Below are 24807 nucleotides of genomic sequence, written 5' to 3' on the forward strand. Positions count from 1 at the left end.
ATAGGAGGAGTAGATAGCAACATACATGGCATAAAACCATCTTAATCTAAGTTTTAAAGAGTTAAATTTTTAATATTTTTGCACATCCTTCATTTTGAACAAATCTATAAACCTCAAAAGATGTCAGGTGCTGCAAAAGGAGCTCTTACGCTATTTAAGTGTCATATAGTAAGGAGTTTGCAGCTATTGTTAAAATATCAGTTAGGAGAGTGATACAATTCTTCAAGACACGAACTAGGACGGTGGCAGCCTCTGAATGGAAGAGTTAATTCAGGGAGAATTCAACCTGCCAATGTAGGAAGGAAGACAATCTTCTGGCCTGGCTGCTAAAAATCTGTGAAGACTCCATATAGCAGGAAGACACAGCAATAGGAAATCAGAAGAATACCATCTTAATTGGAAGCACACATAAACAGAAATGTGAAAAACTACGAGGAAACTTGTAAGATAAGATGTTAGAGGTTTAAGGACAAACTCCTGGAAAAAAGTTTGAAGGCAAAATGGCCTTCAAGTCTTTTCAATGTATTACAAAGGCTAGAGAGACTGGATTCCTAGGTATGAATCAGAGTGAAAAAAAAAAAAGAAATATTTTTAAAAATGAAAGTCTAAAAAAGGTTAAGTGACTAAAGAAATTAAGCTGTTGCTGGAAACAACACATGTTCCACACATTACATTTTTACAAAATCTGCTCAAGTTTAAACATATTTTTATAAAGTTACAGTTAATTTTTATAAAGATTTATACTTTTTAATTTAAAAAGGGAAGCAAGCTATAAGAGATATATTGATATCTATACCCAAAAGAAAAAAAGTTGATAGGTGTTTTAAAAATCATTTGACAGAAATAATAATGTTTTTAAAAAATCTTGTTAATACAGATAAGACAACCAATTATTATATTCATCTCCACAAAATTTTGATTCTTTTTTGGGTATCACTAAGTTAAAGAGAATAATATTAAAAACAATTTTAAAGAGTCAAGATTTTGTTTCCAGTGCTCCTGTGAAGTTCATGCTGTTTGTTTCCTGTAGTTTGCCCTTATAAACAACATGGTTCTTCATGGGTCATTCTGCTTTCTTTGTTTTGCATCCCAAGTATTAAATTCCCTGAGTCATATCATTTCCTAGTCATAGAAACTTTGAGTTCATTGTAAATTGCACTTTTCAAGTCTTTTTTAAGTACTCATGATAATAAAACTGTGTAACTTTTCTTTCTAATAAGGAACGCATTCTCATTTCAGTTTAACAAAGACAAATGGTGGTTTTGCTGTATCAGGACCCTGACCTTATCGTTGGAACCATAAACTGGAAGAATCAAGGCATCAGCTGTCAACTAACTCCTTACTATATGGCACTTAAATAGCGTAAGAGCTCCTTTTGCAGCACCTGACATCTTTTGAGGTTTATAGATTTGTTCAAAATGAAGGATGTGCAAAAATATTAAAATCAACTGTCATCACCTGGTGGCAATATACAAATCTGGAGGTTTTGGGATTTTAAAAGTAGCATATATTATTTTTGAGTGTTGAGTCAACAACTAAGTGATGACTGGAAATGTTAAATTTCACGAGTAAAAATCAGTAATACATTTTTAAAAAGGGTAAGTTTTAGCATTAAATTCAGTTTGGTGTTTAATTTGTTGATTTCTTACTATGTTCTATAATCAAGTTGTGACATTCAATAACAATTTGCTAAATTATTGGCAGGCAATGTTGAAAGAATTGAAAACAGGCTATTCAGAAAGACAATACAATTGGAATACATTATATTCAGGAGGCTAGGTGTCTAATTACAATGCATATATCACTGCCACCAATACTCAGAGCAGGTGAGATAATACAGATAAAAAAGTTTACTTTCAAAGACATTCCACTGGGATGCTACAAACAACCATAGGCAAGAAGAATCTTTGGCATGTAATTGTGCTTCTCATGTTGTTTAGTTCTCAATCTTGAGGAGAGAGTGGAGCAGTCAGAAATATTATAGTCTTAGTAAAACTACTAGATACAATCTTTTTTTTTCTCTTTAAGTTCCTTTTTTTTCTTTCCAATTTTTTTCTTTCCAACTTTTATTTTTGGTTCAAGGGGGACATGTGTAGGTTTGTTACATGGGTAAATTCTGTGTCATGGGGTTTGGTGTAAACATAATTTTGTCACCCAGGTAATCAAGCATTACCTGACAGGTAGTTTTTCAATCCTCATCCTCCTCCCACCTTAGATGTAATCTTAACCAAGATATTGGAAAGAGCTTGAGGAAGTTTTATAAATAAGTCTTATGACAATGTTCAAATAGCACTGTATTCTGTTCATGCTATACATACCTACATTTATGTATTTATATATATTTATTTAGATATAAGGAAATCTAAGTCTACCGATCTGTCACAAACAATAAGATTTTGCCACATTTATGGTAGAACGATGGGAACAGTGTTGCTGACTTTCCTCATTCAACTTAAATCCCAGTCATTGTGCATTTCTATTTTTCTCTGAATAGAACTTCAGATACTTTTGACAGCAATAGGCTCCTACAAAACAGTAAATAGGTCTAACTTTATAGTTGAGGATATTTGGGAAATTAACTTTTAAATTATTTATTTAAAACATATTTAGAAACTAGTTTATTGGTCCTTGTAGAGACTACGTATAATTCATGCCTTCCACTTGGCCAAAAGATATGATTAATCAAACAATATGCAGATTTAAAAACAGGCATAATTAAGTGTGATTATTATTCCCACTTCTATTAGTGCTTCACAGGATTTTTTAGAAAGTGACAGGACTAGGCACAGTGGCTCAAGTCTGTAATCCTAGCACTTTGGTAGGCCAAGGCAATCAAATTGCTTGAGTCCAGGAGTTTGAGACCAGCTTAGGCAACATGGTGAAACAAAAAAATACAAAAATTAGGCAGGTGTGGGGACACTCGCCTCCAGTCCTAGCTACTCCGGAGGCTGAGGTGGGAGGATCACTACAGCCTGGGAGGCAGAAGTTGCGGTTAGCCTAGATTGCGCCACTGCACTCCAGCCTGGGCGACAGAGTGAAATTGTCTCAAAAAAAAAAAAAAAAAAAAAAAGAGAAATAAAATTAAAAAAATAAAGTGACAGTGATGATTAGTAGATACTCTTAGCTATGGCAGCCATTCTTGACTGACAGCTTTAGATGCAGTATCACTGCATAATCAATACATCCAATATTCTTCTTTGTAGTAAACTTATCAGGAGGAATATAGAATTATGTGAATGGTAAAGGAGCTTAGGACATGGAACAGAAACTAAGATCCATTTACATAAATGTTGGTATGCTAAAAGAATTAGGCTAAAGATTTATTTATATAAATGTTAGTAATTATGTAAGACTTATTTACATAAATGTTAGTACACTAAAAGAATTATACTAATAGAATGAAAAAACAACATTTTAAACTTAAGGATAAAATAGAAACAAGCTTTTTACTAGACTATGACATTAATCCATATGATCTGAATGTGGAAAGAAGAGGGGATACAAAAAGTGGATCACCCATAAAATGTACTGTTTCTCTAAATGACATCTACACATAATTGAACTTGAAGAAAACATACTCATAGTATATTATTGAATATGTTCTAAATCTCCAGTAAATATAGTTAAGGAAAATAACACTTAGGAAAAGCGTATCATTTCAGGGTTTGTGATAGCCGAGACAAAAATTCTGAGCATCATTTGATGGGTATATATCTTAGGCCTTAGAAAGAATAACTTCAAAATATAAGAAGAGACAGGTATTGCTTCCCAAACATTAACTTGAGACACAAGAAGACTGGATGTGCTTTTAAAAGTAAAAATCTTACTTTCCACACATTGCTTATTAGTTGCAAGGGAAAAATATTAATTATACATCAGAGAAATCAGACATTTTGATAAAGTGATTAGCATTAACCATAACCCTTTCCTGCCTCCAGAAGTGACATCCTGAGAAAGAGGCAATGCTTATGTAGCACAAAGACAGCTAAAACCTAAACCAAAAACAGAAGTGCTTTTAGGATAAGATACTTTTTTTTTTTTTTTTGAGATGGAGTCTCGCTCTGTTGCCCAGGCTAAAGTGCAGTGGTGTAATCTCGGCTCACTGCAAGCTCTACCTCCCGGGTTCACACCATTCTCCTGCCTCAGCCTCCTGAGCAGCTGGGACTACAGGCGCCCGCCACCATGCCCGGCTAATTTCTTGTATTTTTAGTAGAGACGGGGTTTCACCGTGTTAGCCAGGATGGTCTCAATCTCCTGACCTCGTGATCCACCTGCCTCAGACTCCCAAAGTGCTGGGATTACATGTGTTAGCCACTGCGCCCAGCCAGGATAAGATATTTTTAAAGTACTGTTTGGAGAAAGGAGAAAACAGGTGCCAGCAACTCACTGTCTCAAAATGGGAATACATGTTAATTACGGAAAGTAGGGGAACTGTTCCATTGTTTCGTTTATTCTTATGGGGCAGGTGGAGGAGGGTTTCCTTATTTCTCTAACACAATGGTCCCCACACTTTTTGGGACCAGGGACTGGTTTCTTGGAAGATATTTTTTTCCATGATCAATGGGGTGCTGGGGGATAGTCTCAGGATGAAACTGTTCCACCTCAGATCATCAGGCATTAGAGTCTCATGAGGAGCTCTCAACCTAGATCCCTTGCATGCACAGTTCATACTAGGATCTGCACTCTTATGAGAATCTAATGCCGCTGCTGATCTGACAGGAAGTAGAGCTCAGGCAGTAATGCTCTCCTCCTGCTGCACAGTTCGGTTCCTAACAGGCCATGGACCAGTATTGGTCTGCGGCTTGGGGGGTTGGAGATCCCTGCTCTAACAAACACTGAGAAATACAGACAATCAGAACGGCCTTGTGATACTGTTAATTACCGGCCTGGCAAAAGTTTATCAGGGATGTTGCTGAGGTATTTAAAATATAAAATAGCAAGGTTGGACTAAATGACCTCGTCTTTCTCACTTCTTGCAGTCTATGTAAGATAACTGAGATGCAGTTGGAAAAAACCACTGGAGTGAGTTAGCAGACTCTCATGTTCAAGTCCTAGATTAGCCAGCTATGACTCTGGGCAAGTCAGCAAGAATTCTCTCATCTCAAAATGAGAGCTGGATAACTTCTTAGGCCCCTAGAACACTTGAAATTATGCCATCATAAGACATACTGGTTGCTGATGATGCACATTTCTTAAACTTAGGAGGAAAGAAAATCTGATGATAAGGACGAGAAGTCTGATTATAAAAAATGAACATTTTGTTTTGTTCCACTTCAGTAATGAGATATGCTACAGTACAGACGTTTGAGAGAATAACAAAGTGGGAGATGTAGCAGACCTAATCCTTTCTAAATTGAGTGCAAAATCATGAGAATGCTTTAATAATATTTTTAACAAACTGTATGTAATATATGAATAATTTTATATTTTCCACTTGTCAGTCAACAATGCCATTTTTAACTATGAGAATGCTAAATATGTTTCTCAATTTCAAGTTATAGCCAGTTGGAGCTAAGTCACCCAACTGAACTCATTTTTTCTTAAAAGATGGTTTTATTCTTTATTCTTGATACTAGGTAAGATATTGTCTTTCAAAACAGAGCATAAAAGTGGATGTCATTTGAGACTGGCTCCTAACTTTAATCAGCATGTCACTTCTTTTATTTTTTTTAAAGAGGCAGGGTCTAGCTCTGTTCACTCAGGCTGGATTCTAGCTCACTGCAGCCTCAAACTCCTGGACTCAAGGAATCCTCCTGCTTCAGCTTCCCAAGTAGCCTGGAATACAGGTGCAGCCCTCAATGCTTGGCTTTTTTTTTTTTTTTTTTTTAAGTTGAGACAGGGTCTTGCTTTGTTGTCCAGGCTGGTCCTAAGCATTTTACTGTGTAAATATTTCTTCTACATTCTTCCTGCAATTAACCTTAGCTTAAACCCTACTCAGCTCTTCTCTGGACTCTTTGCTTCCAACATTCTCCCTTTCTCCAGGACCTTTTTCATCATATTTTCAGTTATCTGTCACAAATGTAAAACTGATCATATCACTTTTTATTTAAAATTCTGCACAACAACTTCCTCCACGTGCTCTCTCCGTTTATTCACTACACGTAAAGTCTAAAATAAGTATGGCTTACAAGACCCTTCATGATCCAGCCCCATCCTCTCTAATCTAAGACACTGTCACTAGGTCACTTAAAGCTGCACATGCCTGAAGTTTCTCAAATGAACAATGTTCTTGGATGGGGACCAAAGTTGATTCCCATGAATGGTGCCTGGCACATAATAAATATTTGACATATGTTAGCTTTTACTATCTCATATCTTCTCTTTCCTCAAACTATCAACGCAGTCTCTCCACGGTAACTCTGAGTAGATAACTGCCTCCTATTTTACTTAGAAAAAACAGCTCCCAATAATATACATTCTTCTGTCTTGCTTGTTATGATGGTAACTATTTATGATCCTACTTAGCCAACCTCTCCACTTTGCACTGGACTGTGTCCCCTCTTCTTGATTTTATACATGTACAGAGACAAGGTCTCACTCTGTTGCTCAGGCTAGAGTGTGGTGGCATGCAATTATGGCTGACTGCAGCCTCGAACTCCTGAGCTTGAGTGATTTGCCTGCCTCAGCCTCCCACTTAGCTGGGATTACAGGTGTGCATCGCTATGCCTAGCTGATTTTTAAAAAAAATTTTATAGAAACGAGGGCTTGCTACGTTGTCTTCGCTGGTCTCAAACTCCTGGCCTCAAGCCATCCTCCTACCTTGGCCTCCCTAAATGCTGGGAATATAGGTGTGAGCCACTATACCTGGTCTGCATCCCCTCTTCCATTAAAGAATATTGTGCCAGTAATTCTCCTCACCCTCCTGCATTATTAATATTTCTTTCAACTGAATTACTCTCGTTAGAAAACAACCTTGATAAACTTTTTTTTTCCCATTAACAAACAAAACAGAACAAAAACCTCTCCAGATCTTCTATCTTCTCTCCTCGTATCTTCTCTTTAGATCAAATCTTGACACACTTCTCTATACTCATTGTCTCCAATTTCTCTTTCCCCCTTTTCTGCTGAGCCTATTCTAATCAAACTTTTGAGTTTCGTTACTCCAAACTGGCCCTCTGCATGAACAGTGCTTAGTACACTGCATGGCACCTAGGTGGACTCAATAAATACTTTGTGATTCATTGGATCTCCGTAATGTAGCTCATTTTATCCTTCTAGTTGGAATGCTCCATTAACCTCCTTCCTCATCTTCACTCCTCCTTGCCTGATAAATTCTCACAAGTCCTTCAACACTCTGAGGAGGACCTGCCTCTTTTTAGAATGTTTCTCTAATCTCTCCTAGCTGAGCCAGACGCTTTCTCTCCTATGTTTCCATTGTATCCTGTGACTACTGCTCTTGTTGCACTTAAAACATGCCATCATTTTTTCTTTAACTATGTTATCTCTTACAATATTCTAGAAGCCTTCAAGATCAGCGATCATAGTTTTTTTTTTTTTTTTTACCTTGCTCATCACATAATCTAGCACAGAGTAGATACTTAATAAAAGCAGATGAATAAATGGAAGAATGAGTAAGTCATCTAAAGAAAGATGGTAATGAAGGGTGAAATAAACACAGTAGCCAATAAAGAGGTAGGGGAAGAGGGAGACATAAAAGGTCAAATCAAGCCAGGAGAAAGCAAACAAGCGACTGGGACAAAATGTCTTTTAGAAACATCGGCATTCTTTGCAGTTTGAATTCCTACGATGAAGTAAAGTGTGGATGAATAAATCACTGATGAAGCAGCAAAACAAAATACCTGGGTCAAGGTTTTTATGTCACTGAGAAGATGGCTCAGCTCAGTAAATGAATAAAATGATTAGTATTTGTAGGGATGCTGGAGATGTTAGACCCAAAACTAAAATAAATATGTTGGTTGTTGTGACAGATGTTATAGGGTGAAGTGGAAAAGTTTTATTAAACTTCGATATTTGAACCAATGCTGACTCTAATTTTCTAAAACAGGGATTAAATCCCACAGGTCCTCCTTCCTAAATCAAGTGCTTCATCCACATACCTTCAAAGCAGGCAAACAACAAACTGACAAATCCAGTGCTGAGATTATAATCCAGGGTAGAAACGACCCACTCTAAGCCTTACAAACAAACCTGGCTTTTATGCTAACATTCACACTAACATCTGAATGTAGTCTAAATATATTAAGAATTAATCTTAAAACAAGTAATCAAATTACATTGCAAAAATAGACCCAAAAGGAGCTAGGAAACCTCATTTGTCCCTTTCTAAATCCCTTCCTGCAGCTCATTCCACACTGAGAATAGACTGCTCTCTTTTAGAGAGGGACTTTTTCTATACTTTCTTCAAAGCATGAGAGGTATTAAGTATTTGCATCAAAAGGCAATAATAATAACAAAAGATAACATTTATTGGGAATCCCATTTTATAATGAGCTAACAAAAATTCAGACCTGTCAAATAACTTAGCGAGCTAGTAAGTAGCCAGAGGGGAAATCTGAGCTGAAAGTCTTTCCACGACTATGTTTCTACAAGCTAAGTAAACATAGTACTTCAGTGTGTTTGTATTCTCAAATGTAAATAAATAGTCATGCAGATATCCAAATGGATTTTGGGGTCACATTTAACATTTTTTTTGTCCCACATAAGAATGTGACTTACGAGTATAATAGAAAAACTCCTGTTGCAAGCTAATCTAGATCTATCATATCTGTGCTTGAAAGTACTATGTATTTTGACATATATTGTATATTTCATGTTTAAAATTGCTGGGAGATGTCTACTATGTACCCACCAAAATTAAAACATTAAAAAATAAAAAAAAAATTATAAAGAAGTATCTGGGAGAAAAGTAAATTGTCTTCAGTTTTATTTGCCATTTTTCTACCACAAATAAATAAATAAAAGTTGAAAAACTATTCACCCTCTGGAGCAGTAGGCAGAAAGTGATAAAATGCTATGTTTAAATGAAGCCATTTGCAATATAGTTTCTCAGTTGGAGAATCTTGCTTAGAATTCAATCTGTATAAACCCGCAATTATCATACATCATACTGTCACAGTATAGTTGGCTTCAATTACTAAGTGAAAGAAATAAATTTTCTTCTTTGAAGATGTTCTCTGAGGAAACACTGGAATATCATAATAGAAAAACACAAGATCTTAAATTGATGAAATGCTAATCTTAAGTACCTATAGTCAATAAACACTCCTTGAATGCCTGTGATGTGTAAGACACTGTCAGAAGCTATAGGACATAAAATGAAGCTTTCAAGAGAAATGGGGATAATGAAAATAAGGAACGTAATATTCTTAAAGAAAGCAGCCACAGATACCATTCTCCACTTTGGTCCACTAAAATTTTATTGCCAAATTGCTTACCAATTCTAAAAACTATATAACAAGTTTTAACATTAAAAAATAAATTATAGAACAGTAAAGAAAAATCCCATATACACACTTTTCTTTTTCATGTCTCTGTGTGTACACACATAAGGGAAATTTGTTAACTTTTACTTCTGTAACACTCTACTTCACTAGAATAACACTTGAAATAATTTCTATGTATATAAAATCAAATAATTTTGCTAATTTAAAAATTACCAAATACTCTATTTTACAGAATAAAATGTTGCCTGATTCTAAAGAAAAGGTATCAAATTAACTTAATGTGCCAGATTACTTTTAAATTTCCAAAGATAGGTGAAAAAACTATGATTCAGAAAAAAACCCCAAAGAATTACAGATAATAATGCTCATAGAAATGCTAGATGAAGTTAAACCATGCATCAGTTGATGTGTTTCTTTGTAGAATTTTTCTAGTTAACCAGGATCTTGAGTTATGACATTTAGGAAATCTTCTTTTCCATTCAAACTACTGTTACATTAAAAAAAGTCAAACTATAAAAAGAAAAATAATCAAATCTGAGCAAAGCTAATACTCTAGATGCCAGACCTAGTTTAAATATAAATTTAAAAAATATATATATTAGAATAGATTTTGCAATATTTACTGAGGTAAGGCTGAATTTTTAAAACAGCCTTTGTAGTCAACAGAACTGACCTCAAGTTCTGGCTCTACCATTTTACTATGTATGTTTCTGGGGCAAATCATTTATCCTCCCTAAGCCTCTGTTTCTGTCTCTGTAAAACAGAGATAAGAGACAGTATCTCAAATGAGGCTGTATTAAAGTGCTTAAGTACAGTGTTTAGTACACAGTGGCGACTATCAGTATAAACAAAATTCAGTAAATACGGTCTTCTACATAATGATTTATTTAGTATCACAAAAGTGTAAGACAAAAATGATTCTCATTTTACTAAATAGCATAGGGAAGTTCACTATGAATAAACCATCTTCTAAAGTATAGGTGATATGCTAGTGGGATACATGGCAGTGAGGTTAAGGAAAGAATATCGTGCTTGGAGAGTCTTAACAGATGTTGGCACTCTGCCACATTTACCTTTCCTAATATGATGTAAAAAACACAATTCTGAACTATTTAAAAAAATTAAAACTATTTTCAGATTCCATACTTTTTTTTGTTATGCTAAAGATTGAGACTTCCATTTTCTGGAATTTCGAAGTCAAAATTTAGTGACATCCTGTTGCGAATAAGAAGTTTAAAACAAGACCTGAGTAATTTCCATTGTTGGACTATAGGCAAGTAATGATTCAGAAAATTGCTAACTGAAACAGAGTTAAGCCATGATTTCAAATTTGCTCCAAGACAGTGGTAAATAAAGTGCTGGTACTGATAACACCTATGTATAAAATTGTATTGACACAATGTCACCTAGAAACTGTCGTTCCCTGGAAGACACAAATCAACTTTTATTACTGTTTATTGTTTTGAAATATTTTATTAATTAAATTTGGTAAAATAAAAATAGTAATTATGCTTGTTTTTGTAAAGTCTTGCAAAAATTCTTTAGATAGAACAAAAAGGTTCTCCTTGCTCCTTAGTTCTTTTGTCTGCTACTGCTATGACATAGGCAATTTTTCGTTTAAAACTGAATTTGAATATTAATGAATTTAAATTTTCTAGTATAAATTTTCTACCTGACTGATCCTGATGTTTTTCCTTTATGTTTTTCCCCTTGTCCTTACCTTTAAAACTTTTTGAAGCTTTTTACATGTAAATGTAAAAAGTCTGATGCAACACAAAATTAATAAACTAACTCTTCACTTCTTTTTCATTCTTCTGAAATAATATTTATCATAGAAGGAAAAAACTATTTCACACACGTGACACTATTTTGTTTATTTGAAATTCTTCTCTTAACATTCAAATTAATATTATACATGAATGAAGATGATAATAAGCTAGAAATTGATAGTACTTATATTTCCAAACTAATTAGTTTCATTAATTAAACTTTCCTAATGGATAGTGGAAACCCAGAAAAGTTTATACTCTTGTATACCCTTTACCTAAAGTGAATAAAGTAATGAATAACATCATTTGCTAGCTACATACTATCCTAGTTCTTAATAAAAACTAAACCAGCTAGCACTCTTTTACATGACCCTAGTAACAGTTATTAAAGTATTTTTGTTTAAAAAATAACTTAGACCTAAGTGTGAATGTCCTTTACCAAAGCAAAGAGGTTGTGCAATTGAATCTGAACAATGGTATACAAGCTGAGACTTTCACAAACTAACTGATTCAATTAATGAGAACGGAATGCCAAGAAGAGCACACTGTTGTCACACTGAATAGAGCTTTGAAAAGTTTACGTGGAAGGTTCAGGAAGTCAAGAAAAAAGAACACTCAGTTAAGTATAATTTTTTTTGGGTATCTTTTCCAAACCAATGTGAATTACTATCATGGATGAAGGACTAGAGCAATCCTAAAAGGCAGAACTAGAATCAAATGATCAATTTAACATATAAGGAACAAAAAAATAAAAATAAAGACAGGAAACAACAATTTGAGAAAACCGGGAAACCTAAATTGTCATACATTTCATAGATACCAAATTCACTCAGAAAAAACAAACAAACCTGCCCAAACAAGTACAGTCTTTCTTCTACCCACTGATAGAGTGAAATAGCTTTATCCTTTTGGGACATCCTAAAGTAACAAAAATCCACTGAAAGTTGTCCCTATATGTGATGCTTACCATAGTCATGCATATGAACTTTAAAGCAACTTTAAATGTCTTAGCTGCAGAATGTCTTAGCTCAGAATAGCTTAAATATTTCAAAAATGTGGGAGGGGATAACACCCTAATTAAAAAAAAACCAGTCAGGTGAGTTGATAACTAATTAGTAACTGATAAATAACTCAGAACAAAGCTTCAGAAATGCTTGATGAGGCAGGTAAGGCTGACAGACTTACTCTGAAGCTGAGGCTGCTGGAAGGAAAGGGGCTGTCCGAACACAAATGGGCTGTGTACTAGGGAAGAGGGAGGTTTTGCAGCTTGATCAAAGATGGAAGGAGCTGGGAGATTGGGTCGTGACTGAATGGAATTCAATATGGCACTCAGTTGGTCACCTGCAGTGGGTAAAACAGTCAAAACTGCAACTCGTTATTCATTAACATCCAAAATGGCAAAGTAAATGGTGCTTTATGACATTCAGATAGAGTTGAACACTAAATAAAACCATGCCAATTCAGAAATGAGTGAAAATTGGTGACTATTAATCATCCTCAAATTAGGGACCAAATTTTGCATGCTTTTTTTTTTTTTTTTTAATGGAAGCACCCCACCAAATCTTATATAGAAGCCCATCTATAAAAACAAATCCATTTACATTCATATATAACATCTCTCATTATGTATGGGAGAATGAAGACTCTATGAAGAATCAGTGATAAGTTGCTTCAATATTGAACATACATAAATGAAGATCTAAGTAAATGATGCCTTCTTCATAATTCCCAACAATGACTAATACCACCCTGCCTCATCGGCAGTATATTTCATGCAGAAAACAAGCAATTAGCAGTTTTTCTTTTAAAAAGCAGAATTAATGGGGCAAAGTATGTTATTAACATAGCAATGTGTTTACATTATAGTTATAAATCAATATTTTCTTTTTTAAGTTGTTACTGCCAAAGAAATTCTACTTTAAAGCATGAAATATTTTGCTTAGAGGAATAATTTAAAAATCTGTAAGTCCTATAAGACAAAAAGGATTATGAGCTACCTAATTTGAATAGTATCTAAAATATCAATTCTAACATTTTTCCTTGAACCAAAAGGTTTCACAAATTTTTTTTTAAGATAATGAAATAATCTGATGGATAATTCCTTATTTGTGAGAATATGTACATTAAATAGTTTAAATGATGCTCGAGGTGGGGAGAGGGAACTATATCCAGACTAGGTGATGCAGAAACTGTAAAATACTAACCTTCTAGTCATATTTCCTAAATATAATAAAGTTTCATATGCAAAAATTTGAACTGAAGTACCTACAAGGGATAGATTTATGTGGAAAGAACTGTGTACACGAGCCACATATTTTTCTTTTGCAATAATAAATAAATGCTGTAGATTATATGAAAAAAAATTAGTGATCATGAATAATTTTCTAAAATACTGTTTTAAGGAAAAAAAAAGCTTTTACAAAAAACAGTTCTTTGATCTTGGACAGTATTAAGAGTTAAAATGGGAACTACTGTTACAGATAATAAAGTCAGATATATTTCATCAAGTTTAAATTTCTTATTATTTCTTTGCTCCATCTAAATATTTTAAAAGCTTGTTAATAAGAGCAGACTTATTAATATATTTTTAAAAAAACAGGATCCCGTTCTGTTGCCCAGGATGGAGCATGTAGCTATTCACAGGCACGACTATAGCAGACTACATCCTTAAACTCCTGGCCTCAAGTGATTCTGCTGCCTCAGCCTCCCAAGTAGCTGGGACTATAGGCATGTGCCACTATGCCTGGCATGAGGCATGCTATTTTTTGAACGATATTCACAAAAATCACATGTTTAAAAAGTAATACTTTATTATTTCTACATAATAACAAATTTTCTCGGCAATGTTTGTGTCTCTTAAACATTTACATTTATTTTAACAAATTATAAAGACTGATTTACTGTGATAGCTATCAGTACAATGACAGACATTTTAAAGACTGAAAGCATACAACTTGTGTTAAACAAGGCTTTAAAACATTACTATATAGAGATATAGTAGCAGTAAGCAAATGCTGAGATTTTAATTTAAGAGTTGACAAAGGTAAAGAGAAAGGGACATAAAGAAAACACCACCAAGCACTTACACTATGTAAGTACAAAAATCTAGCTTAAATTAATGGAAATCAGGTACCCGAAGTAAGTGAGCAGATAATACCCAATCCTATGGGATAGGCTAATCCAAGGGAGTTAAAAAAAAAAATCTTGTGGCTAGGTTTCCTTCATAAAAATACTCTGTGGAAAGTAACGAAGCTATTCAATAGAAGTAGTTTTATTTTAAACAGAATATTTCTTATACATTGATGTAATTCTGTATTTTGTTCACCGTTTTATTTTTTCACTTGTTCTGCAAGTCAGGTATAATGACACTGTATTTGTCCCTTGGAATCAAGTCCTGTGAATTAATTTAAATAAAATTAAAATAAAATTATTTCCACGTAGGCTATCTGCTCCCTTTTACCCATGACCCAGCTGTATGTTACCTGTGGACAATAGGGCTGATTTTGAAGGAGTCTAGATCAGGTACATAGGAAAGAACAAGAGTGTGTGAATTCACATAAAAATGCAATTTCTGATGAACCTCCAGCATAAATTGTTTAAAAATTAACTATTGTTTGGACAGTCCATGATGCTGGTCTCTTCCATTAATGCAGCCAAAACAGTTATATATATTTTATATTCATATGACTTTGGATTTTTTAATTTTTACAACTTTCTGGTTTTATTACAGATACTAAAACCAAACATATCATTTCACATAATTCTAAATTAAGATTACTGGGTTAGAAATTCAAAACCACATAAATTTTATAAAGCTCATGTGTAACATTACTTAAAATATTATTTTAAGTAATAGTCTGATTATTTAAGTAATAGTCTGATTTTAAATGGATCATTTGAGAAAGTTCTTTGTTGCTCATTAACCTTACCATCCTAATAAGTGGATGATAAAAATAACATTTTACTAGATCTAGTGAAATAGAATCTTTAGGATATGAAATAAAAATGAGTGTTTTTTAAATAGAAAAAAAATAAGCAAGCACACTCAGAAACTTAAGCCAAAACTGGTAAAACCAAAACCAAACAAACCAAAAAAAAAAAAAAAAAAAAAGAAACAATACTATGAAAAGAAGACTTTTGTAAACATTTTGTATTAGCTTTCCAGAAACAAATTTTAATTTAATAAAGATTTCTGGGTGAACACAAATAAAAAGTGTATAAAAGAGAAGGTAATAAAAAATATTGAAGTTAGGTAAGTAAAATACTTAGTTTTAAACACCTACCTTTGTTATTTCCGAGTCCATAATCAAATCCTTGGGCACTGCAACTTGCCCCTTTATTAAAAGCTTGCACTGAGAAAGGGCTTGGAGGAGGAGTTTGAGAATTCTGATCCAGAAGAACTTGTTCTACAATAAAAGCCACAGCTGTAACATTAGTTTCTTATATGCTATTCCCTATTCATACAACAAAGAGAGAAAATTGCAAAAGATTTTATGATGGTTAGATTTTAAAATAAGCTCATGTCTAGATTTGATAAATTAAAATACCAGCCAGGTCATTTTAACATTAACAAAGCACCTGACAAATCTTTATTTTTATTTATCAAATACACAGTGAAATTTAGAAATGAGATATGCTCTTATGAAGCCAATTTACTTTTATTGTGATAGGATATATTATTGAATGCATACTAATACTTCTGGACCAGGAACTCTTTGTATTTGTAAAAAATTTATACAAGAGAATTTTGTAAAACATAAATGAATAACCTATAAACCAGAAATAAAAGTATTTTGTATATTAGTATTAGAATAGAGAAAAAAACTAAGTATCTAGTACCAAAAGAAATTTTCATTTGTTAACTGTTCTAAGTCATGAAAGTAAAAATTATGGAAAACTTAACTTTTAACTTATTTTTATTACATAAAGATATTTTTCCCAAATAGAAGGATAATAATAAAGAATGTTATATAATCAAAGTCTATAAATGTATCAGAATTCTTATTTCAAGCAGAAAATGGCAAATGTTTTATCCATTTACAAATGGCAAGACGCGACCTATAAAATATGCAAACTAAATTAATCCCCTATGAACAATCAAGTGACTCCAAGATTCTGTCTGATATAAAACAATACCTTAGCTAAACATCCATATTAATGCCAGCCAAAAAAGGCAAAATAAAGTCTGTCAAGTAAAATCAGGGGGAAAAGGTATTTATTCCATTAAAATAACCTTATGAAAAATGAAATATCAAGTATATTTTTAAATATCTTATTTTAAAAATCTTTAGATATCTTAAATATATTTAGGTATTAATTCCATTAAAATAACCTTATGCAAAATGAAATATCTTCAGTATATTTTTAAATATCTTATTTTAAAATATCTTTAGATATCTTAAATATATTTTTTGAAAGTCAATATTCCTTTAAACAGAACAGGGAACTACAGACCGGGTGTGGTAGAGTGTTTCCTTCCTACCTGTAAATTGCAATTCTGCTGTACCAGTGGTACTGTATAATCTATCCCTTTACCAGCATTTGTAGACTTTATTTAAAAAGTCAATCCTAGCACTTCCCTTGCAATACTCTTCAGCATGCACTATTTCAGCAGTGGAATGTTTCTTCAAAAAACACCCATGAACAGTAAACTGAACGGAAAAGATAGTAGTGCTTCCCCTCTAGACTAAGAATGGTCTAGCATCCAGAGTGAAGTCTGTTTCTACCACAGCAGTAACTTTACCTACTACAGATTTCAAAGACCAATAGAGAATTTTTACAAAGAGGAAAGCTTTTGTTTTACTCACACGACTTCATATAAATTACCATAGTGCCAAATCTTTGTATTTCCATATTAAGTATTATCACCACTGAACAGACTATTTGGGCAGCACATCAACTAACATTAGTGATTTAAAGGCACTAACTTCATATCATTTCTTTCCTTGTCGCTCTAGATTTTATATTTAAATATTAAGATTTACATGATCACCAAATATTTATATCTGTATCTATATATCAAGAGTAAAAGATGATTAACTGATTACAGAGAAAAATTTAAACTTCTCTTAAATTATACTCTAATTTAAGAGGCATTTTATCTTGGAAGAAGCTTCTGTCTTCTAAGTTTATAAGAATAAAATTTCCCAGGTTAAAACTTGATCCTTAGTATGAAAGGCATTTTGCGTTTTAACAATAATACCTAACTTACCATCCATTAGCTTTATCTGTTACTTGCTCATTTAGTCTTCATATCAAATTTATGTGGTTATGACTTATAAAATCCTTTTATAAATGGGAAAACTGAGGCACAGAGATATTAGGTTAACTTGGTCAAGGTCACATGAGTAAAAAGTTGTATAGCTGGGATCAGTACCGTGGCAGTCCTGCTTCAGAATCCACTCTTATATATTTTGTTGTACTAGCAGTTAAAAAATTATTAAGCATTAAGCTAGAAAAGTCCTTTGGAAGTCGCCTAAGCTGTTCTCATATTTAAATTATCTTAAATAAAATTGATTTCACCTTAGGTATTTTCATTTATATCTGAATATTCCTATATAAAGAAAAATGTTTAAAAATTTATGAATATGTAGTAAATATACAATAATATATAATAAGCACGTAGTAAGTGAAAAAGTCATTTAGTACATGTCAATTTACATCAAGCGGAACCCTTATCTTTTTCAAATGAATAGTTCTACTATCTCAGGACATTATTTTATGACCACATCATCTTACACTAAAAAAAGTTTATCTGGGAAAAACAAGGGGAGGAGGTAGGTTCTCAAGTTGTGCTCAATGTGTACAGCATGGTGTAATGAGTACAGCATTTAAAATATGAATGAAGATTCTGGCTGAAGTCTTACATCTGCTATGTCACCAGCTGTACAACAGTAGACACATCATTTTAAATTCTACGAGCTTGAATTTCCTTACTTATAAATTGAAGATTATATTACCTACCTCAAAGGTGTGTTGTGGGGGGAAAAAGGGAGATATCTCCAAAGGTACTCCATCATTACTGCAAATTTCAAACCTTTTTTGAATCCATATTTATGGTCATATTGGGCCTCTTGGAATAATAAGTATTATAAATTTATTATCTTTTGAATAAAGATGCATGTTCTCTTATTCATCTAACCTCATCCTATAAATTTTGGGATTTGGCAGACAAGTCCATGTTTGCTTACATACTTATTTTGATGTGCTATTATTTTTATAATTCAAGTTATATTACAAAACTTCATGAACAACTAGTATGTGTCAAACTGTTTCAGAACTAGGAATGCAAAGACAAAAACCATGTGCCTGTCCACAAGGGACTCATAACTGGGTATGAAGAAATAAACATGAACTTCACTGTGATACAATCAATTTTTTTTCTAGTGGTGAGCACTATTCTTTAGGAACACAAGAAGTTCTTGGCTCTGTTGTGATCAGTTAAAGCTTCACACAAGAGATAATGTGGTCTCAACTTTGAAGAACAAATTTTTGCCACCAAGATATCAAAGAGAGAGGAACAAAAGGAATATATTTTATTAAGTGAGATCAATGTTGAAAAAGGTAAAATAAAATTTAAAGTTGAAAATCTAACAACAGGAAATTCTAAAGACACTATGCATTTATTCAATGCTCTTTCCCTAAGACAAAATGCAATCAAATGAAGTTGCCTGGGAGAAGTACTGAGATTGGTAGTTTGAATACTGAATTTTCATTTTATTATAGAAGGGATAAAATGTTAAGTCCTGGACTGGTACGGAAGAAAGAGGTATACAAATTTATATTAATGAAATAAAAGGCCTGTTTTATATGTTTTCAATTTTCTTTTAATTTTCTTATTTAATGTGCATTAAGTATTCACGTATTTTACAAACCAATTTTAACAGTTGCAAGATTTTTTAATTTTTAGTTTTGCTTTTACTTAAAAAAAAACACACAAAAAAAAACTCTTTAAAACAAAAGCAATACAATAGGCATAAAACTTCTGTATCTGAAAGCTTAATTGGAATAAATCACAAATTTAAGCCAACTTGCCATCTTCATGTCGGAGGTACTGGTTTCCGCCTCTGTCTCTAGCTAAGGACCATGCCTCTCCTTCATCACTCTCACAGAACTCTACCATGCTGTTCTGATCCAGTTGCACCCATGTCCCTTCAGAATTGGTTACCTGGTACATAACAAAAAGCATGATTGATTGGCTTGATTCTTTTAGGGAACTCAGTATGAAAACCAGTAAAAAGCTCACGTGTCTGAATAGTGTAATCATTCCAATACATTTCTACCAAGAAATTAGTTTCTGAAATTAAGGCCACAGCCTGAGGTAAGACAGAAGTCAATAAAAAGTTCTGTAAAATACTGCTTATTTATGAACTTGGTTAAAATAATAACTTTCAAAGCACAAAGATAATCCCTAAATAATTTTAAGTGTTACCCAAAAACACATGGCTCATTTTCTTTTTTCTGCACCTAAAATGTCCTAACACAGCCGATTGCTATTATTTAGGTTGAGAGTATCCACAGTGTAACTTGAAAATGACCCTTACTGAGAAATAGCATGACACACTACATCTTCAAGCTTATCAGCTGAGGCAAATGCCACAGTAGCCTAAAGAGTAATTTTATTTGCTCAGGACTTCAGTGAGACCTATGAATGGGAACAAAGAAGTGAAACCTTTTACATATGATCACATCTCCATACCGATCACATAGAATATTTTAAGTGCTGATAATCCATGATGGTATAGTACATTTGTAATAATGAAAAAATATATGCAAATACCAAACATTTATATATACAATACAAATCATTTGTTAATATGTTGTTTTCACAAGGATAATTATGCAAATCATTAGACAGAAGCACAGAAAAATTATGTATTTGCAATACAAGTAAAGATAAAATACATTAACATTGAAAAACCTGTGGCAGAAATGGCAACCTTTAGAAGAGATGCTTTGGTTGTATTATATTAAAAATGAGTATCTTAGAAGTCATGAAGCTACAAGAATCCATACCTCTCCCACTGCTTTGACTTTGTTTCCCAGAACTAACATTCCAATTGGGATACCTCTAAGGTTAGGGCAGCTTCTGATGTTGTGACCTGAAGGTCCCGTCTTCACTACCTTGTACATGCCTGGCCCTCCTCGCAAGAATGGCATATCTGGTTCTTGCATTGTTGCTTCCTGTGGGCAGCAGGAGTTTATGTCTTTGAAAAAGTCATCAGTATTAGTTTTAGATTCCTGAAAATTTGAATAGGAAAGAAAAATAAACAAAATACAATCTATTATCACTTTCAAAGCCTTCCTATTAACAGCTTTTATAGCAAGTCTACAGTACTGTCAGTACATTAAAAAAAAACACATAACTAAAGATAACTGAAGAATTAGTCATTGGTACTAAAGAATCTATTTTTCAACAATAAATGCTATTTAAAATAAAGTTGAAGTCAAGAAAATATAGCAGGAAACCAATCGACCTCTGGCTTCTGCCCAACACAATTTGAGAAATATAATCATTCTTGATTTTACTTTTATCTTTAATGCAATGTTTAAATTTAACAGTAGGAAAAATAAAAACACTATACTATGTGAACCACAAGGGAATAACTTTGAATCATTATTACCGCATTATTGTATATTGTTAATGGGTTAAAAAAAAAAGTCTAAATATTCATTTCTTCCCATGTTGAAATACTTATTTATAAATAGAGAAAACAGGTATGAAGAATCTGAAAACTGATCCATAAGCAGAGATGATGAAAAATATACATTAAAATATAGCTATATCTTGGTATTTGTTCATTATGAATGAAATAATGATGCTTACAAAATTTTAACAACGTATACTTTCTAATGTTGTAGAAATAAAAATGTCTTGCTAGATTTGTTAAGCCATTACTATGCAGTGATACATTAATGCTAGTAACAGAAAAGACTATATTTTTAGTAGAAAGGAGAAATTAAACATGGATTTAAGTAAATATAACATAAATTTATATTACTGAAAAGAGTCACTTCTAAAATGAAAGAAAAGAACCTACCCTAAATTTGCTGTTAAATTGCAATGCTGTGATAAAATTGTTTCCTATGTGAATGGAATAAAGAGAAATAATAACCTTTCCATATTTTCTCTTTTTCCGAACTAAATACAAATAAAGGGTCCACACTGGGTGTTCTCATTGCCATCACTACTCCTTTAAAAGAGATTTAAAACTGCATTTTTAAATACAGTAATATGAACTCTAGAATTTATTTCATATTCAGATAGAGTACTAGATAACCATAAAGAGACACACATGCAAACATTAGGTTAAAACTGATATTTAATAATGTTATAAATAGAATAAAAATTTTAAAACTAACATTATACAAGACAAAATTGTATTAAATAGTTCTATCCCTACCAGTAGCCTCATATGAAGAGATATGTATACATGTTCATACAGACAGTAACACAGAATATTAAAAACAAGATCCTTAGGTTTAAAAATATATGGATTCAAGAATTCTGTATACCTACTACTTTGTTATTTCCACACATGACTGGTCAGGGAAAACGTTAAAGTCACCATTAACTTTCACATATTTTGTGAATCTCACTGTAGTGATGAACAACCAATTTTTACTTATACAAATAAGTACTAAGAACAATTAATTTACATTTACTATAATTATAGTTTATTTACCAATATTCTTTTGTTACATACTGGAAATTTAATGGAAATGAGAATTTTAAACACTCAAAAAGCTTAGATTTACAACCAAAAATAAATGTAAAATACATATTTTATATACTCATCATATATATTTGTAAGAATTTATATATATGCAAACCTATATGAATACACAGAGAGCGCTCAAGATAAAAATTGAGAGTAGCAGAGGTCTAAACTTTACATAATACTTGCTATTACACTCACAAGATTTTCTGTAAACATTTTAAAATGTCTATTTGTAAATGGTCAATAAATAAATACATCATGCCATTTCACAGTTGGAAGAGGCAAGTTTTAATCCTACTCACAACTGATTCTTAAAAATTACATGGTGACATAAAAAAGCAAATATCCACAGATTCAGCAAAAAACCCCAATTTCATTGGTATTTAATAATATTCCTAGTGCATTTAATTAATTATAACAACAATTCTAACTTTTGATCATTCAGGGTAACACTGGGAGTTAAGCCTTGGTAAAACTAATTATAATTGCAAACTAGTCACTGAAAGGCAATTATGAAAACTTGTTAAAAATTTAAAACAATATTTGATTGTAAAGGTAATAAAACTATATTAATAAGTATAAAACAAAGTTTATCCAATTCTTGTGCCAAACAGTATAAAAAACGGACAGACATAAAGTCATAGAACTGTGCCTATCACACTCAAGCAATAGTAAAATAAATGTTTTATTCAATACTGAAATGTAAGACCCAGGTACCAGCATATTAAATTCGTGGAAATATTATTATCTTCTCCCTCCATTCCCATCCCATTCTCAGATGAACATTCAAAGAGGGAATGTGAAAGAGTTGGCAGCAGAAAAAATAAAAGAGCCATAAGGCCAGGACACTGCCACCTAAATAAGTTAGTTGTGAAAACACTAATCTTAGATATAATCATTGGAAAAGTCAGTCATAAACTAAATATAGCAAATTTGAAGTCATGTGGAAGTATCACTTAAACTAATAATACATTCTTTTCGGCAGGAGCAAGGAGAAAACTCAATTGCAGCACTTCACATAGATCATTTTTTGGTTAAAAGGTTTTATTAATCTTAAGCAAAGGTTTCAAAGACACAAAACTTGTTATACATGCTGAAATACCTGAATAAAACATGATTGTTCCTTACAGTTAACTCACCTGGGGGAAAAAAGCTTTGGAAGTCCATGAAAATACGTCCAAATCCCTGACTCCTTGGCTAGCATTAAAGATATTCTGAGCAACAAAGTTTAAGAAAGAAAAATATCAACAAAGAAAGGGAACAGGATATCATCTGCAGAAGATGCGTGCACAGTAACAACATTTTTCTGTACTCTAGCACCAACACAGAATTATTATTTTACTAAAGAGAAACTGAAGCCATCTGAGTAAACAACACACTGAAGAAATTCTGTCTGATAAGTTTTTGTCAGAAGCTCTCCATGGATATAGTGTGTCATGCCATTTACTAAAATTAAGAGCCAGACGTTGTTATAAAGCTTAAGATACTCAATGCAAGACAGAAACCTTAAAATTCTTTAAATGAGGAGGTATTTGTTCTAATACAAGTCAGATTTGTTTTATGACAGAAACCAGTCTGTTGTTTTATAATAAAAATGGAAATGATGTAGATTGTATAGAAAATGCAATTATTATTATGAATAATAATGGCATGTAGTTTATGTGAACTTATCACTTTTTGAAGTACAAAAATAAAAAAGTAAAAAATAAAACAAAAAGTCTCAGTCATTTTTTTTCAATTTTCTTTCCCTCTATAAGTAGGAAAAAAATCATTTGGAAATATTTCTGAATGCTACTAACAAATTTGATAAGAAAAACATAAATAATACAATCAATTTTTTATCAAAAGATAAAAATTTAATCAATTTTATCAAAAGACAGGCCTACTTTTCTCCATCTCAAAGTTTAGGAAATGCAGAGCATTTAGGATCTCTAAGTCAAAGTCTAAAAATGTTTTGTTAAGGAACAATCAATTCACAGAAACACCCCAGAAAAATCAACATTGTCACAAAATGTTTTACTGATAATTTAAATGATACATATTTTCATAGTTATATCATGCTATCAATCTACATTTATCTGATCTGAAATTTAAATCTTTCCAGTGAGTAGCAATTGCACAATTTTACTGCTTATGTAAATATTATGATAGAAGGTTATTTTGAACCAAAAAAGAGGACATTCAAAATGTTAACAAAAAAGATCAACTAAGACTTCAACAAAAAAGAAACATCAAAATTCCCTATCAATTATGTCATTTTAGATAATGAGACTTTACTGTTCTCCAGTTCTATATTTCCATATCCATATATACATATATATGTAAGAAACATATATATGTGTATATATCATATATATAAGAAACTTATAAATGTAAGACATACAAAACCCTAAAAAAGTGTCAAATAATATGCCTAAAAATAAATGTAAACCAAAACCAAAGCCAACTGCCCCCTAATTAAAAGTGGATAGTGAATAAGGTCCTTTCTCTTTAGGTAAAGTGAAAAACATATTGCAGAGCATTTTGAAGTGCTATGTTTTAGGGGAAAAATGTCTTTACTGGTTCATCCATGTATATAAGAATTTGTAGAGTACTTGGTCAATGGTTTCTCTCCCTTACAAAGCGTAGTGGGACAGACTTTTTTACATAAAACAATATCACTTCTTTTTAGCACATTCTATTTTTTAGCATAAATTAGTATTAAAACAATGTGAAAAGCAATTGTTAAAAGTAATGCAGGTAAAGTTAGTGATAAAGAAGCAATGTGGTAACTGGCTGACAATATTTAAAGCTTATATCTCTTTTAAGTCAATGTGCAAACATAAGTGCTTTCTCAGTCAACAGCATGTATAATGATATTTTAAAATGACGTAACTGCTAACTATGGTAATAAATTGCCAATAAAATCAATTC

The 24807-nt window shown here is 32.4% G+C and overlaps 1 protein-coding gene across 13 annotated transcripts in view; it reads right to left on the bottom strand.

Moving 5' to 3' along the window:
* Positions 1-24807, bottom strand: part of MYCBP2 (MYC binding protein 2) — a 290113-nt gene that overhangs the window by 66908 nt on the left and 198398 nt on the right. For 5 of the 13 annotated variants that reach the window (XM_073014412.1, XM_073014408.1, XM_007960614.3 and 2 more), the window contains 5 exons: positions 23034-23108; positions 20189-20413; positions 19208-19340; positions 15457-15579; positions 12359-12538 (listed from right to left, as the gene is read on the bottom strand). In XM_073014412.1, the coding sequence (XP_072870513.1) occupies positions 12359-12538; positions 15457-15579; positions 19208-19340; positions 20189-20413; positions 23034-23108 (736 nt within the window). The remainder of the gene's footprint in view (positions 1-12358; positions 12539-15456; positions 15580-19207; positions 19341-20188; positions 20414-23033; positions 23109-24807) is intronic. The other 8 variants (XM_007960626.3, XM_007960617.3, XM_073014409.1 and 5 more) reach the window with 7 other exon arrangements.

The sequence above is a fragment of the Chlorocebus sabaeus genome, chromosome 3 (assembly GCF_047675955.1).
Source record: "Chlorocebus sabaeus isolate Y175 chromosome 3, mChlSab1.0.hap1, whole genome shotgun sequence".
Classification (NCBI taxonomy): Eukaryota; Metazoa; Chordata; class Mammalia; order Primates; family Cercopithecidae; genus Chlorocebus; species Chlorocebus sabaeus.